This window comes from Crotalus tigris, unplaced genomic scaffold (assembly GCF_016545835.1).
Source record: "Crotalus tigris isolate CLP2741 ecotype Arizona unplaced genomic scaffold, ASM1654583v1 scf7180000017933.3771270, whole genome shotgun sequence".
Lineage (NCBI taxonomy): Eukaryota > Metazoa > Chordata > Lepidosauria > Squamata > Viperidae > Crotalus > Crotalus tigris.
Window position 1 is genome coordinate 2,506,116 of NW_024096726.1, and position 13,942 is coordinate 2,520,057.

Consider the following 13,942-nt stretch of genomic DNA (forward strand, 5'->3'; position numbering starts at 1 on the left):
CATTTTTTTTCCTCACCTGAAGTCCAACATTGTCTGCTTGTCCTCCTTTTATTAGCTGTGAAATAAACAGGCCACAAGCAAATTCAGCACCTCCTCGCACACTAATTCCAAGGCCTTCAGGATGCAGACGATCCAATCTCACTTCCTTCAGTTTCCTGTAAAAGTCGTAATAACAAACTGGCAACTCAAATAATTTACAGTTGCAACATAAAAGTTCCTATAAATCAATCACATCTGTCTTTTCTTTGTAATTAGGTTCTATGCTTTCAAAGAGTATGGGATATATGAGTCAAATTTCATTATTCAGGCTTTCAATTTATTTTATGTTAGTATTTTTGGGAATTTCTATGCTAGTCCAATCTGATTAATTTGTGGCACGGATACAGAAAGAGTTAGCAACAACTGTTTCAGCTCTTGTGCTGCTAGAGAAATTTTTTTATTTAGCATACATGTATATTGCAAAATATACTTTCTTCTTCATGTTCATTAACCTTTGGCCATTGATTATTAGATCATATGTAAAAAGCACACATTTCCCAATGTGGTCTAGTCATTGCTCTTCACCAGCTCTCTAAAGACAAAACACATTTCATATAACTGGATTTTCTAAGGAAAGGGGAATAGATTTGAAGGAGGAAAATTCCTTGGTTGAGTTGTTAATGTATTTTTCATAGTAGGAGCTTAGTGATAAGAATTTCAGCCTCAGTATGGATGTTGGTAGATTTTAACCTGATGATGTTTTGCAATTTTTTGTGAAGTAAATAGTTAGCACGGGGAAGAGGAAGCTGGATCTGTCGCACTTTATGATCAGGAAAAGAGAAGAAGGAAAGGTCCTCTCAGTGATTCTATACTTCATAAATAATTAGTTATTTATAAAAATAACTAATACAAATAATTAGTTATTTGAAAATAACCAATATAAGAATAATAACTAAATAACTAATAACTAAAATAAAAACTAATTAATTATTTGAAAAATGTGCTTTGATATTAAATGAAGTTATGCAGAACACTGTTGAGAATGACGATATATACAGTATGCTCTGAGTTTTTATATAATAATTAGCTTTCATAAGATTTCCCCCCACATACCAAGATATTGTTCAAACTTGCCTTGTTCGTTTAGGTGTCAACTGATCATATTCCACTTGGTGTTTTAATGGGATAAGAGGACAAATGGTCTCAAACAATGGTAGTCGACTTGGTTCATTGATTACGTACTTCAGATCACCAACCAACACTGGAAGATTCATCGATCTACAGAATTTGGGAAAGTTGTGTTCGTCTGTTGTAATAAAGAGCTTCCCCTATGGACTTATAACAAATGATAAAATGTCAAAGCAGATTATTACTACTTTTAATAATATTTGATACTTGGAAAAAGGGCTGTCAGTCTCCTCCTGATTTTTGGATCATCAGAATGAAATTGTGGAAAGCCTGCAAGACTAGTAGAGTATAGAGAAGTACTATGAATGACATTGGTGTAAAATTTAATTACCGTGTATATCTGTTTCCATATTTCATGCCTTTTGCTTAGTAGTTAGTACTTCTTACTCCTTTTCTGCACCTTGCACAACTGCTTACTCAAAGAGAAATTTATTTATTTATTGTACGGTACACTCAAAGAGGACTAGCTTTCTGAAATTTTAAAACCATGGATTTTGTATGCGCTGTTTTCCTCAAGGACAATAGCCATTTATTTATTTATTTTTAAATAAAAATATTTCCCCATTTAATAAGCATTGTAGAGATAGACCATGCTTATTTGTGATGCAATCATAAGGAAACAGTATTGGAGTACTTTAAAAATCCATACAATTCTAGTGGCATATATTTGTGAGGATTAGAGTCCATCATGGGATGGGAATCTAAGTTCCATTTGCCTTTAAGTATCCCTTATGTAAAATATAAATTAAAGACAGAATCCAATATAGATCCAATACTGATATAGGTAATAAAAGTATTAATTTCAAAAGCCTTGGCAAAGAAATGTCCTTTGAGAAGAACAGAATAGGATAAGGCTAGAAGCAAAAATAAATGGGAACTAATATTGTCAAAAGAGTTACAAATACTTAAGTTTCTCTGCAGGAAGTAAAGTACAGCCTCTTGCAGAAAGAACGAATTCTCTAAAATGTACCCTTTTGTGATAGTATACATATATTTCATTATCAATAACATTTCCCAGCATAGGGTAGATAAGTATTGGGCAAAGTAAAGATGTTTGTACCTGCCACTCACATTTTAAATAATTAACTCATCAGAATTCTTTCTTTTCTAAACAGCTGCAGACCAGCCTTTATGAATGGAGAAACAATTACACAGTCTCAAGGGAAATCAAAATGAGTTAGTAGCCCAAACCATGCCAAGCTATATCTTTGGAGAAAAATCACAAAGAAAACAGCCAAATATCATTCTGTAGAGATGGTACAAATTAAGATATGTTCATAAACTGTTTTACCTTTGAAATCTGGAGACATATTTTCATTCATTCTATGCAAAATAAAATTGGCTCATACCTATTTCAACTATGAATGAGTAGAAAATGAAACTATAATTGTATCTTATTTGTGTTGAGAAAACAAGGAAACAGAGCAAAAATGGAATGGATATTTTCTTGCTGCAGAGGATCTGCGGCACTATTATTTAAGTTATATGGCACTTTAATGGTAAAATTATTGTTTGTGTATGCATGTATATGTATACATTGAAAAACCATCAGCATAATCATTTTATATTTTTCATTTAATGCCTTTGATTTCAATGCTCACACTATTTGAAACACTTCTTGTACTGCTACATTTCCACGTCCATATAGATCTACTACTTCAAAACACCATTCCATAGATCCAATAAAATTAGCTCTGAGCACATGAGCTCATGCTAATAAGGCATTTGTATGTTTTTACAGAGCCACAATTCCTATCGATACATATTTACTGTTGTAAATATATGAATTGAATACATTTAGATCTACTGAAAAGTATATACAATAAATTAACAAATTGATTATCTTTTTCCAAATTACCATTTGCCTTTTATTTAATAAAACAATTGTTCAAGAGGTGTTTGATGTTCCTATTAAATATTTTTAATATTTTACTAGTTTATTATCAGTTAAAATAGAGGGATTTTTCCTATTTATCTCCAGCCACGTGCAAAGACATCACAAAAATAAAAGCAGTAACTATAACACAAAGACTTACTGGTGATACATCCGCAGCACATCATACAGGTAATCTTTCTCTGCTTCATTATCGATTAAGAGGTCAACCTGAAAAATGAATAATTTCATTATAATTTTGTTTATAAATAGGAAATGCTGAAGATCTTCCCTCTGCCATTCATCCCGGAACCATTACAGTATCTGATTCCCTTACCTGATATTGACTAAATACCTGTATAAATATTTTCAAAAACCGTTTAGGCCATTCACTAACGTAGCCCATGATTGCAAATTCAACTATGAAGGACTGGGCCGAAACCGGCTATTCACCGGCTTCTCTGAATGCGACCATCTTCCTGAAGACGTGCAATCAAGTAAATTATTCCACCTGGCTTTGACATTGTGTCTGAGCTTGCTCTTAAATAGTTATCCTTTCTTCACCCTCTGAAACAGCAGGTTCAATTAACCTCGTGTCGGGTTGCAAGACTTTCACTCTACTAACTGTTCTAAAATAATTAAATAAAAAACCCTGACAGAATGACTTGCTTCTCTGGGTACTTTTCTGAAACGAGGAATTTCCACAGTCTATTCATTTCTATTAACAGTAAAAGTGAATTATTTGTGCATTTTGCTGAGAGTTAAATGGTTATAATATAATTTAGAGCCACTTAAGAGAAGAACATACTAAACTGCTTTATGCTAAATCACAGCCTGGGTTCATGCTCAGTAATGGAAGACAGCTATTATCACTCCATTGGTTTTTTATGTCCCAGAATGTGGTAAATTATTTTTCAATACAGCAATCCTTACTTTACAACAATTTGTTTAATGACTGTTCAAAGTTACAATGGCACTATGACTGGTTTTCACACTTATGACTGCTGAAGCATCCTCATGGTCACGTAATCAAAATTTGGGCACTTGGCAACTGTCATGTGTTTATGACAGCTGTACTGCCTTGGGGTCATGTGATCACCATTTGTAGCCTTCTCAGCCTGCCTCTGACAAGCAAAGTCAATGAGGAAATGCAGATTTGCTTAATGATCTCATGAGTCACTTAACAACTACAGTAATTGTAAATATCTGCCCTAGCTAGTCCCTCAGGAAAGCAACATCCTTTCATTTCCCCAATCCCAATTTCCCTGACCAGTCCACCGGTAGCCAATGAGATGCTGAGAAGATGTTTTGAGAACACTGAGGTGCTGGGCAGATAACAGGTTACTCTCAGGGCATGGTGGCCTTGGAACCAAGCTGGAACCGTTTGGGAGTCTGCCCTGTCTCTGAGAACAATTCCCCCTCCCTAATTCCCAGGCATACAGCAAAAGCGAAAGCATCCCAAGAATGCCAACCTCCCTCCTCCCTAGCAGAATGGCAGGACAATAATTCACTTAACAATTATGGCAAAAAGGTTGTCAAATGGGGCAAAATTCACTCAACAACTGTCTTTCTTAGCAATGGAAATTTTGGGTGTAATTGTGGTCACAAGTCAAGGACTATCTGTATTTGGCTTCCTCTTTTTAGCCAGCTGGGCTGTTTCCATCAGCCTTTTGCTATTATTATCTTTATTTTGGCTATCATGGCATTTTTCAGACTGTGTGAGAACTAACTTTCACATCCAGATTAACATATCTTGAATGGGTGGTCTAATAGTTTTTGGTGTAATATACCTTAATTAATATTCATACCTGTTCAGGTCACCTGAAGACCCCAAGGTATGTAGTTATAGCCATAAGTACTTGCAATAGCAGTACTCTATAAAAGCAAATGAATTGCACACAAGAGTATTGTAAGAAATGTCAACCTAAAGAAAAATAATCTGCAATGCATACTTACTTTCTACTAATATATTTATTATTTGTCAATAAATTAAGAACAAACTAATTAAGAATCACTTGTCAGGGTTTCATACAGTATATTATGAACAGAATGTTGTGATGAATGCAACACATCCTGATATATTGTCTGAACATATTCAGTGTCTTCTGAATATTCAACAGTAAATACAACATAAATTTACAAGAAACGGTAGTATTCTCTATTGCATCACTATGCCTTTCTAAGACATCAAAGCACATAAAATAAGAACATAAATAATGATGATGAATTCCACGCTTGGAATCTAAAGTTGCTCCTTTAGAGTCATATCAGATAATAACGTTTGTTAAAAAAAAGAATCATATCACCGTTTCCATCTGTAACCTTAGAACTATAGTAGCACAAAATAATTACAAATAATTACTTCAAATAAACTAAATTTCAATATGAAATATAATAGCAATATTTAGCCTGAATAATACTAGACCTTTAATTTTTTTTATACTGAATTCTTCGCTTTAAATAAAAAGGTTCTTTATAGGGTCAGCTACTGAAAGTATTAATTTTATTTAGTCCTGAGAGTGTTTTATGTATCTGAATGATAATGCTAATGAAGCAGGATTCTGAACAGATGTGGGCTGTGTTCATAGAAGAAGTTTAAATAAGCAAATTAGATTTCAGAGTGATATATACTATCAGCACAAAAGGTCACAAGTACAAAGTACATGATCATAAATATATTTAATGCACATGGTTGAAATGTGTCTGTTGCTCCACAACTAAATGTTAATAGCTCTGAGATATAGATATAATAGTAATTAACTGGTTTCTTTGGTAAAGAGCTGCACAAAACATCTTAACATTTTCTACTTCAAGGTACTCTAAAAATGTGGCCTAATACTATACTGAATATATAGTGTAGTGTAGCGTAGCATAGCATAGTGCAGGGGTAGGCAACCTTGGCTCTTTTATGACTCGTGGACTTTAACTTCCAGAATTCCTGAGCCAGCTGGCTCAGAAATTCTGGGAGTTGAAGTCCACGAGTCATAAAAGAGCCAAGGTTGCCTACCCCTGGCATAGTGTAATGTAGTGTAGTGTAATACAGTACACTACAGTCTAATACTATATTAGATGGGTGGCACGGTGGCTCATGATTAAGACACTGAGTTAAGATGCTCAGCAGGTAAGATGCAGGTTCAAGACCCAAATGCCATGCGATGGGGTGAGATGCCGTCCTCACCCCAGCTCCTGCCAATCTAGCAGTTCAGTTGCACTGGTGGAGTTTGGTGGCTTTTAAAGGGCCCAACAAAAGGTCTGCTTAAGCCATACAGATGCTCCTTGGCATACATTTCACCATGTAACATTCCTGAACCTTCCCAAATGGGCTTTATCTCTACTTATCTAGGGAAGGTTTGGCCCCTAGCATGCCACGCAGAGCATGATATGATGCTCCGGCCAATGTTAAGTTCCACACCCCTATTCTTAACTGCCACAATCTTCTTTAAGAAGAAAAAGGAAGAAATGTACAATTAGCAGCCTTACAATGGAGTTGTTTGAATAATATTCGTGATTTGTATGCTGCAAAATAAAGACAGCTACGTCTGAAACATACTTGTTGGAAAAGAAGGCAATTGGAGGCCAACACATCAAAAGGGTAGACTAGAAAAGGTTCCTTTTTGGGAGAACTCTTAGAGGTAGCAAACATACATTAGAAGTGAATAAAACTGGAAATTTCAATTAATCATCCCTTTTGCACTCCATCTTTCTCCCACTAATGAAATCACATACTGTATTTAAAAAAAAGGCCAATGAATAAACGTAATTTTGTCTTTCACCCACATGGGCTTTTAAAAAAAATAAATAAAATGTTTAGACACGTCTGTATACTCCTGAGTATTTTTTTTTTTTTTTTAGTATGATCTTGCCATTATTGGCATTTCTTTTCTTATTCTCCTGGAAGATTAAAAAAAATATGTAATGCAATTAGGCTTTCCGAGTCTTTTGCGCGTTGGCAAAGACGTTCCCGAAGGAGAAGGGGAAGGCAAAACAAGAAAGAAAAAATGTTTGAAATATTCTCCCTTTGAGTGAGGATAAGAGGCACCCCTTTTAAAATAAGGAGCCTTCCGTAAACTCATTTTCTCAACTTTACACCGCCTAAATTAGTTCCCCTATTTCAAGAGGCTTATGCAAAGAGGACCCCCAGGTTTGGTTGCACGCATGAACTTCTCAAAGCAACACGCGACACGAGCAGGGGTTTCTCCTCTCTCCTCCCTTCGGTCGAAACAGCTGAACCCCAATCCCCCAAATTTGGGAGAGACCCCCCCAATTCTGCTGAAATAAAGTTTCCATCTCCCCCCGCCTTTTTTTCCCCTCAGCCCGTTCCGCCAAGCCCGAGTTAATTGATACCAAGAGTCCAGAGTCCCAGTAAAACGCCTCTTCCCTTTTTTCTCGGGCCGCCGCCGCCGCCGCCGCCGCCGCCGCCACTGTTCCCACGGCGCGCAAGGCCAAACCGCAGAAAAACCCGTGTCGGAAAAACTCGTGTCGTCCGCGATCGCCGCGCGGATTGTTTGGCTGGCCGCGCGGGGCGCTCCGAGCACTTCCCGCTCACCTTGTGCCTGAATTCCCGGGCCAGTTTCCTTTCCATGTCAAAGAGAGAACGACCTTCCCGTGGCGCTTGCTTCGCGCAACCTGTCTTTGGTGCGCCGGCTGCGGATGTAGTTTCCTCCGGGTCCTGGAGAAGTCAATGAGTAGAACTCTGGACCACCGCTAGAGGGCGCGGCATAGCAACGTGAGAAAGGCCGACGGACGTCCAAGAAGGTCAAGAGGGAAAGGAGGCGTTCCCTTGTTCAGCTCCTCTGTCTTGACTTTCATTTTTGTTTGAAGCGTTCTCAATTCACTTTAGTTTCCGGAACTAGAGATCAACAGACAGCGGCGTCCGTTGCACCATCCCTTTCTTCGTTTTCCCTGTTTGTGTTGTTTAACACATGGTAACGATTCTTTTTCAACGGGCTGAATTTCTGCTACACGTTGATGCCCATCAAGTCATCAGGATTGTGACTTGAAGGAATTTTTCCTTTTTTACGTTAAACAAAAAAACAAAAAACCACCAGGCAATAAAATTTCACTGAACCTTTTAAGATGCAGAGTGGAAGTGGGGGGTAACTCATATCTGACATTAATTTTATTTAGATGGTGAGAGTAGAATATGTGAAAGGTTAGTGCAGAGTATTTTGCATGGAGGTGGGGTGGGGAAGAGACTCATACAAGTTCTCTGCTTTCTCAGCTCTTCCCATAAATACAACGATCTTCAGTGTAAGCTGATATTGGATCCGTGGATTTTTTTACCTTACTGTCACTTAAGTGTCTTGGGTCTTCAAGATTTTTGAAACTCTTGTGTTATTCTTTGGGTCTGTAAAAATGTTTCAGAATTATAGGATCTGGAGGGGCCATTGAGACTGTTGAATCCACCCCATGCTCAGTGCAGGAAGCCAGAAATCAAAGCATCTGGTGGTCTAGCATCTCTGACAGCTGGCATAGTATATGCGTTCAAGATAGCTTCTTCCTCAACTTAGTTATTTTTAGGTTAAAGTAACTTCACACTGCCCAATCAACCAAGTAAGGCAAAAAATAATATTGGCATTCCCACAACATTCTAGAAACAAATTGTACTCCAAAGACTTCAAATAGTTTCAGCTTTTCCAGAAAGCGTGCTCTTAGTCCATTAAAGCCAGTGGAGCATAATCATTAAAGAACTGGGCTAGAACAGGTGAGAGAAATCCAGGTCTGAGTCTCCATTTCCCCTTGGAATTGGTCAGATGGGCTATACAAAATACCAGGCTAAGATAGCAAAGGATTGGTTAGTTTGTGAATCAATATATAGAAATTCAGCCATTGTCTGCACTTCCTGGCTGAAGCATGCTACCATATCCAGCCCTAATATTATTCATTGGTTTTGGCATAGAATGTTGTGGGAATGCAGCAAATAAGATGTATAAGTTGCTCTACAACAGGGGTGTCAAACTGCTGGCCTGCGGGCCGGTTGCATCATATGGAGGCCGCGCCCACCCCAGCTCCAGCAATGCAAAAAAAGTCACGATACGTCGCAATACGTCACGTGACATGGCGAGTTTGACACCCATGCTCTACATGGGGCTAACTTGGAAGAGCATTTGGAAGCTACAGCCGGCGTAGAGTGTGGCAGCATGGGTAGGTTTAGAGCGAATAGCAATGATTGATTATGAGCTTAGAATTGACTTCAATTCTTCTCTTCTGCTGTTTCCAGACACTGCAAGATTCACTATCCAAACTTTATTATTAGTATTCTTATTATGTTGAGTTTTTTATATTGCTATTATTTTTTGAGATATTATTATGTTTCTGGCTTTCTCATGTACTGGCCTTGTGTAAGACAAATTTGGATAGTTTGTAAATTAAGTAATTAAATAAGTGAATGGATTTATACTTAAAAAGGGAAAGATAATTATTTGCCATTCAACTTAAAGTCTTTAAGCCGGTAAGATAAGTATCCTCAAATGTTTAAAATTTCTTGGCTATCCAGAAAGCTGAAAGAGATCAATGTGAGACCAGTTCAGTTATTAGATTAAATTAGAATAAATAAGATAAGATAAGATAACCTTTATTGTCATTTTTATACTGTGGGCACAATGGCACACATCAAAAATGAAATTTAGTTGCCTGCTCTCAAAGTGAAACACATACATGACACACACCTAAACATGCTACGAACAACATATGTTTAGACCCACATCCTTACATATACGTAGCAATAAATATTAAATATTGTCCATCTTGAATATATAACGGAAGGAGGAAGCTTGAGAGTTCGCAAGGTTAATGCTTTGCTCTGTTTGTATGTTTTAAAATATTGTATTTCTTGCAACTTATTATTTTGTTAATATTTTTAGTGATATTCTGAGAGAGGCATGTGGAATCTCAGTATCTATAATTTGAGGTAATGTATTCGTATAGCAAACATATTTGTCTGGATTCACACATAGTGGCAAACTACCCAAAATACTGGCTAGATAATTCTGGGAGTTGAAGTCCACATATCTTAAAATTACCAGGTTTGAAACCTATTGCTTTAGCCTATTAGGTGAATCCAGATTGTATGATCAGTTTATCGTTCAGTCTGTTCAATCCCCCCCACCCCAATAGAGTTAATCAAATAAACTATTGCTCAGTTACCCATTGGTAAGCATGTTGTTTCATCATAGGTATAATGATTAATTGGATTCTGACTTAATATTATATGAACTCAGCCAACTGAATAAACCACAATTCAGCAAACCATACCTTAGCATCATATGTATAACTAATGTTTTTTTTTAAAGATGTAGATGAGACTAAAAAGCCTAAGGAATCATCACTAAACCTGGCTGATGTTAAAAAAGCATAAGAGAATATGGCCTGGTTAATGCTTAGCTGAGAGATGATCCAGGAAGTGCCAGTGCTATACATAAGACTGAAATTGGGAGACAAAAGAAGAAATCTTAGAAATGGCAAACCATTTCCCCATTTTGTCAAGAAAACTATAGGTGTGTGCCCACGATATTACTAGAAATCTGATTTGAAGGGAGAGTTAGATTCTTATGAAAGAACGTGGTGGCACAGTGGTTAGAATGCAGTATTACCGGCTAATTCTGCTCATTGTCAGGAGTTTGATCCTGATCAGTTCAAGGTTGACTCAGCCTTCCATCTTTCCGAGGTTGGTAAAATGAGGACCCAGATTGTTGGGGGCCATATGTTGACTCTGTAAACCGCTTAGAGAGGGCTGTAAAGCACTGTGAAGTGGTATATAAGTCTAAGCACTATTGCTATTGCTATTACTTATTCTTTTGAGATGCTAAACTGTGTTGTAGTTAGATTTGTAGTTAGATGTACCACGATACCTCAATAATAGTTTATAGCTGGTTTACTCATCTATATCACGGCTTATTATGTCATCCAGACACAGCTGTAGAATTATCATTAGCCCTCCTTTTAGGCTTTGGAGTAAAAAAAAAAAGCTGAAATAGTGATAACATTGGACCAATTTAGCCACACCAGTTCCATACCAGACCTATTGGGCAAAAAAATGGGCATCTGGAGTCTATGGGGAGTTTTAATGAAACAATAAAACCCACACAGCAAGTGGTATCAGCCAACCAGCTTTCTCCAGGGACAGCTGGAAAAAAAATGGCCAAAATGGAGGGAAATCAAAACTAGCCATAATCAGTAACTGGTTTATGAAAACTGTCACCAGATTTAATTTAGAGCTTTTTCTGTGAATGTGCTCCATCAAACTTGATGTCTCAGTCCCTGCCTCAGAGAAGTTATGTATAAATTCAATATGAATTTTTTACAACTAGCGGATCAACTGAAGAAATTAAAATTGTTTCTCTTTCAGGTAACACTTCTATTCCACAAAACAAAACAAACAAAACAAAACAGTGCTTTCCTTATAGTTAGTCTGTGACTCTTTGCTCTCTCTTACCTTCTTGCTGGTGACCTGCAGTACTTATGTAAATTAGCTGTTTTTGTTTCCCACACTGGGACTGAAGTGTTTTGATTATTAAGAGAGAATTAATCAGAGCTGGAAGGGACCTTGGAGCTCTTCTAGTCCAACCCCCTGCTCAAGCAGGAGACCCTATACCAGAGGTCTTCAAACTTGGCCCTTTTATAACTTGTGGACTTCAACTCCCAGAATTCCTCAGCCAGTGTGCCTGGCTGGAGAATTCTGGGAGTTGAAGTCCACAAGTCATAAAAGGGCCAGGTTTGAAGACCCCTGCCCTGCACGATTTCCGACAGGTGACTATCCAGTCTTTGCTTTAAAAACTCCAGTGAAGCACCTACAACTTCTGAAGGCAAGCTGTTCCACCAGTTAATTGTCCTGACTCTTAGGAAGTTTTTCATTAATTCCAGGTTACTTCTCTCCTTGATTAGTTCCCATCTATTGTTTCTTGCCTGCTGGTGCTTTGAAAATCTAAAATCTAATCAGATTAGATAATCTAAGATTTGAAAGCAGGTCTTATCCTGAGTATCTTCCAAGGTTTATTTACAGTGTGAACAGTCTAAACTGTTAAACAGTTTGATCTAGTGGTTAACATTTCAGGCTAGAAAGTGAGAGAAAGTGAGTTCTAGTCCTGCCTTAACCATGAAAGCCAGTTGGGTGACTTTGGGCCAGTCACTCTTTCTCAGCCAATTCACCTCACAGGGTTGTTGTTGTGGGAAAAATAGAAGGAAGGTGTGTTGGATATGTTTGCCACCTTGAGTTATTCCTAAAAATAATAAAGGTGGGAAATAAATAAATAAATAAAATAATGAAAAGTGCAGTCTCCTCTAATTGTGATTTTCCAACTGGCATTTACAATGGAATAAAAGTCTTGCTGAAGATTTCAGTACCGTTTCATCGTTTATAATGAAATGAACCATTTGTTACAGCTGGAAATATAATACACGGGGAATTAATTACAAAGAGGGAATGAGAGCTTTTTAATTTCTTACTGTTAACAGACTTCCTGGTAGCTTAAAAAAAACCTTTTTATCTGAGACAATTTCTCACCCGACATTGGCAGCTTTTAAAGCTTCTTTTATTTGAGAGTTGAAGGATGAAGTAAGAGAGATGAGGTGAGAGAAAGGATAGCAGATGGCAAAGGGAGGAGAGAGAGAAAATAAAAAGTAGATAAAAGGGGCAAAGAATGAAAAAAGAAAAAGTGCACACAGAATGATAACAAGAAATAAAAAAGTGATTCAGAGCATTTCTTTAAACAGGAGTAAGAGGGTTCTGAAATCTGTCAGGATAATACTTTTTTTTTTTTTTTTTAAAAAAACTAAGCTATGTGTGAAAACTAATACTGACATAGCTTTGAATATTTAGCACATTCAGAACTCTTCAACTAAAACCATTAACTTTTAAACACATTTAATGTATAATTAATAGTTGCAGCTTCCTTGAAGAATGTTTTGAATGTGACTGAAAAATTAGGACCTGTTGTAATGATCACAAAGGGAAACTAAATATATTTGCTCAGAATAAATAGAATAGATAATAAATGACAACACGCACAGCAGGTGCATAATATGAAAATTCTTGGAAATATTTGCAGTGGAAGTTTTCCATTACTGACATAGGAAACGTATTTATTTCCAATCTTTATTATTTTTATGAATAACTCAAGGTAGGAACATACCGTATTTTCCGGTGTATAAGACAACTTTCTAAGGTGTGGAAATCGGCGCCAAAGTCGGGGGTTGTCTTATACGCCCAGTTGCCTTATACGCCGGAAATAACGGTAGTTTCCGGCATATAAGACGACTTTCTAGGCATGGAAATCGGCATCGAAGTCGGGGGTCGTTTTATACCCCCAGTCGTCTTATACGCTGGAAAATACGGTACCTAATATTCCTTCCTCTTCCTCTTTTCCCCACAATGTTAACTCTGTAACATGATTTGGGCCGAGTGAAGAGTGATTGGCCCAAGGTCACCCAGCTGGCTTTTAACTCTAAGGTGGGACTAGAACTCACAGTCTCCTGGTTTCTAGCCTGGTGCCAAGGCATCCAGTAAACTTTCTTTTAATCTGTGGGCCTAAGTAAAGAGGTATGCATGATAACGATTAACCTCGATTTTCCCTATTTGCCTGCTTAGTTTTTTTGCCTGTTATGAATGAGAGCTAGAAAATTGGACAAGAGGAGGGAGGATGAATGAGAGGTTAGTTTTTTCATTAGATTTTACAGGAACCATTGCTCAGCAGATGACAAGACATCTAATTAGGTCCTTTATATAGTTTGGCCTACTATTTTTGTATCAAAAAAGTAGAAAAAGCATTTTGGTATGAAGACTTCAGCCTGGCATTGCTACTGTGTTTCCATAGTGTCAGGGTCTGGTGAAGTTGAGCTAATTAATTTTAATTAAGCTAATGAATGATTAATAGTTGGCTGAACTGTTGCAGAGGGAATGCAAAC

General features: G+C 37.3%; 1 protein-coding gene across 3 annotated transcripts in view; it reads right to left on the minus strand.

The window, feature by feature from the left end:
* The window catches only part of USH1C (USH1 protein network component harmonin), a 52,026-nt gene extending 44,160 nt beyond the window's left edge, over nucleotides 1–7,866 (minus strand). Inside the window, exons 1-4 of one of the 3 annotated variants that reach the window (XM_039344643.1) lie at nucleotides 7,587–7,866; nucleotides 3,204–3,271; nucleotides 1,114–1,257; nucleotides 17–155 (exon numbers count right to left, since the gene is read on the minus strand). In XM_039344643.1, coding sequence (XP_039200577.1) covers nucleotides 17–155; nucleotides 1,114–1,257; nucleotides 3,204–3,271; nucleotides 7,587–7,622 — 387 coding nt within the window. In that variant the 5' untranslated portion in view covers nucleotides 7,623–7,866. The remainder of the gene's footprint in view (nucleotides 1–16; nucleotides 156–1,113; nucleotides 1,258–3,203; nucleotides 3,272–7,586) is intronic. The other 2 variants (XM_039344641.1, XM_039344642.1) reach the window with 2 other exon arrangements.
* Nucleotides 7,867–13,942: the final 6,076 nt, after the last annotated feature.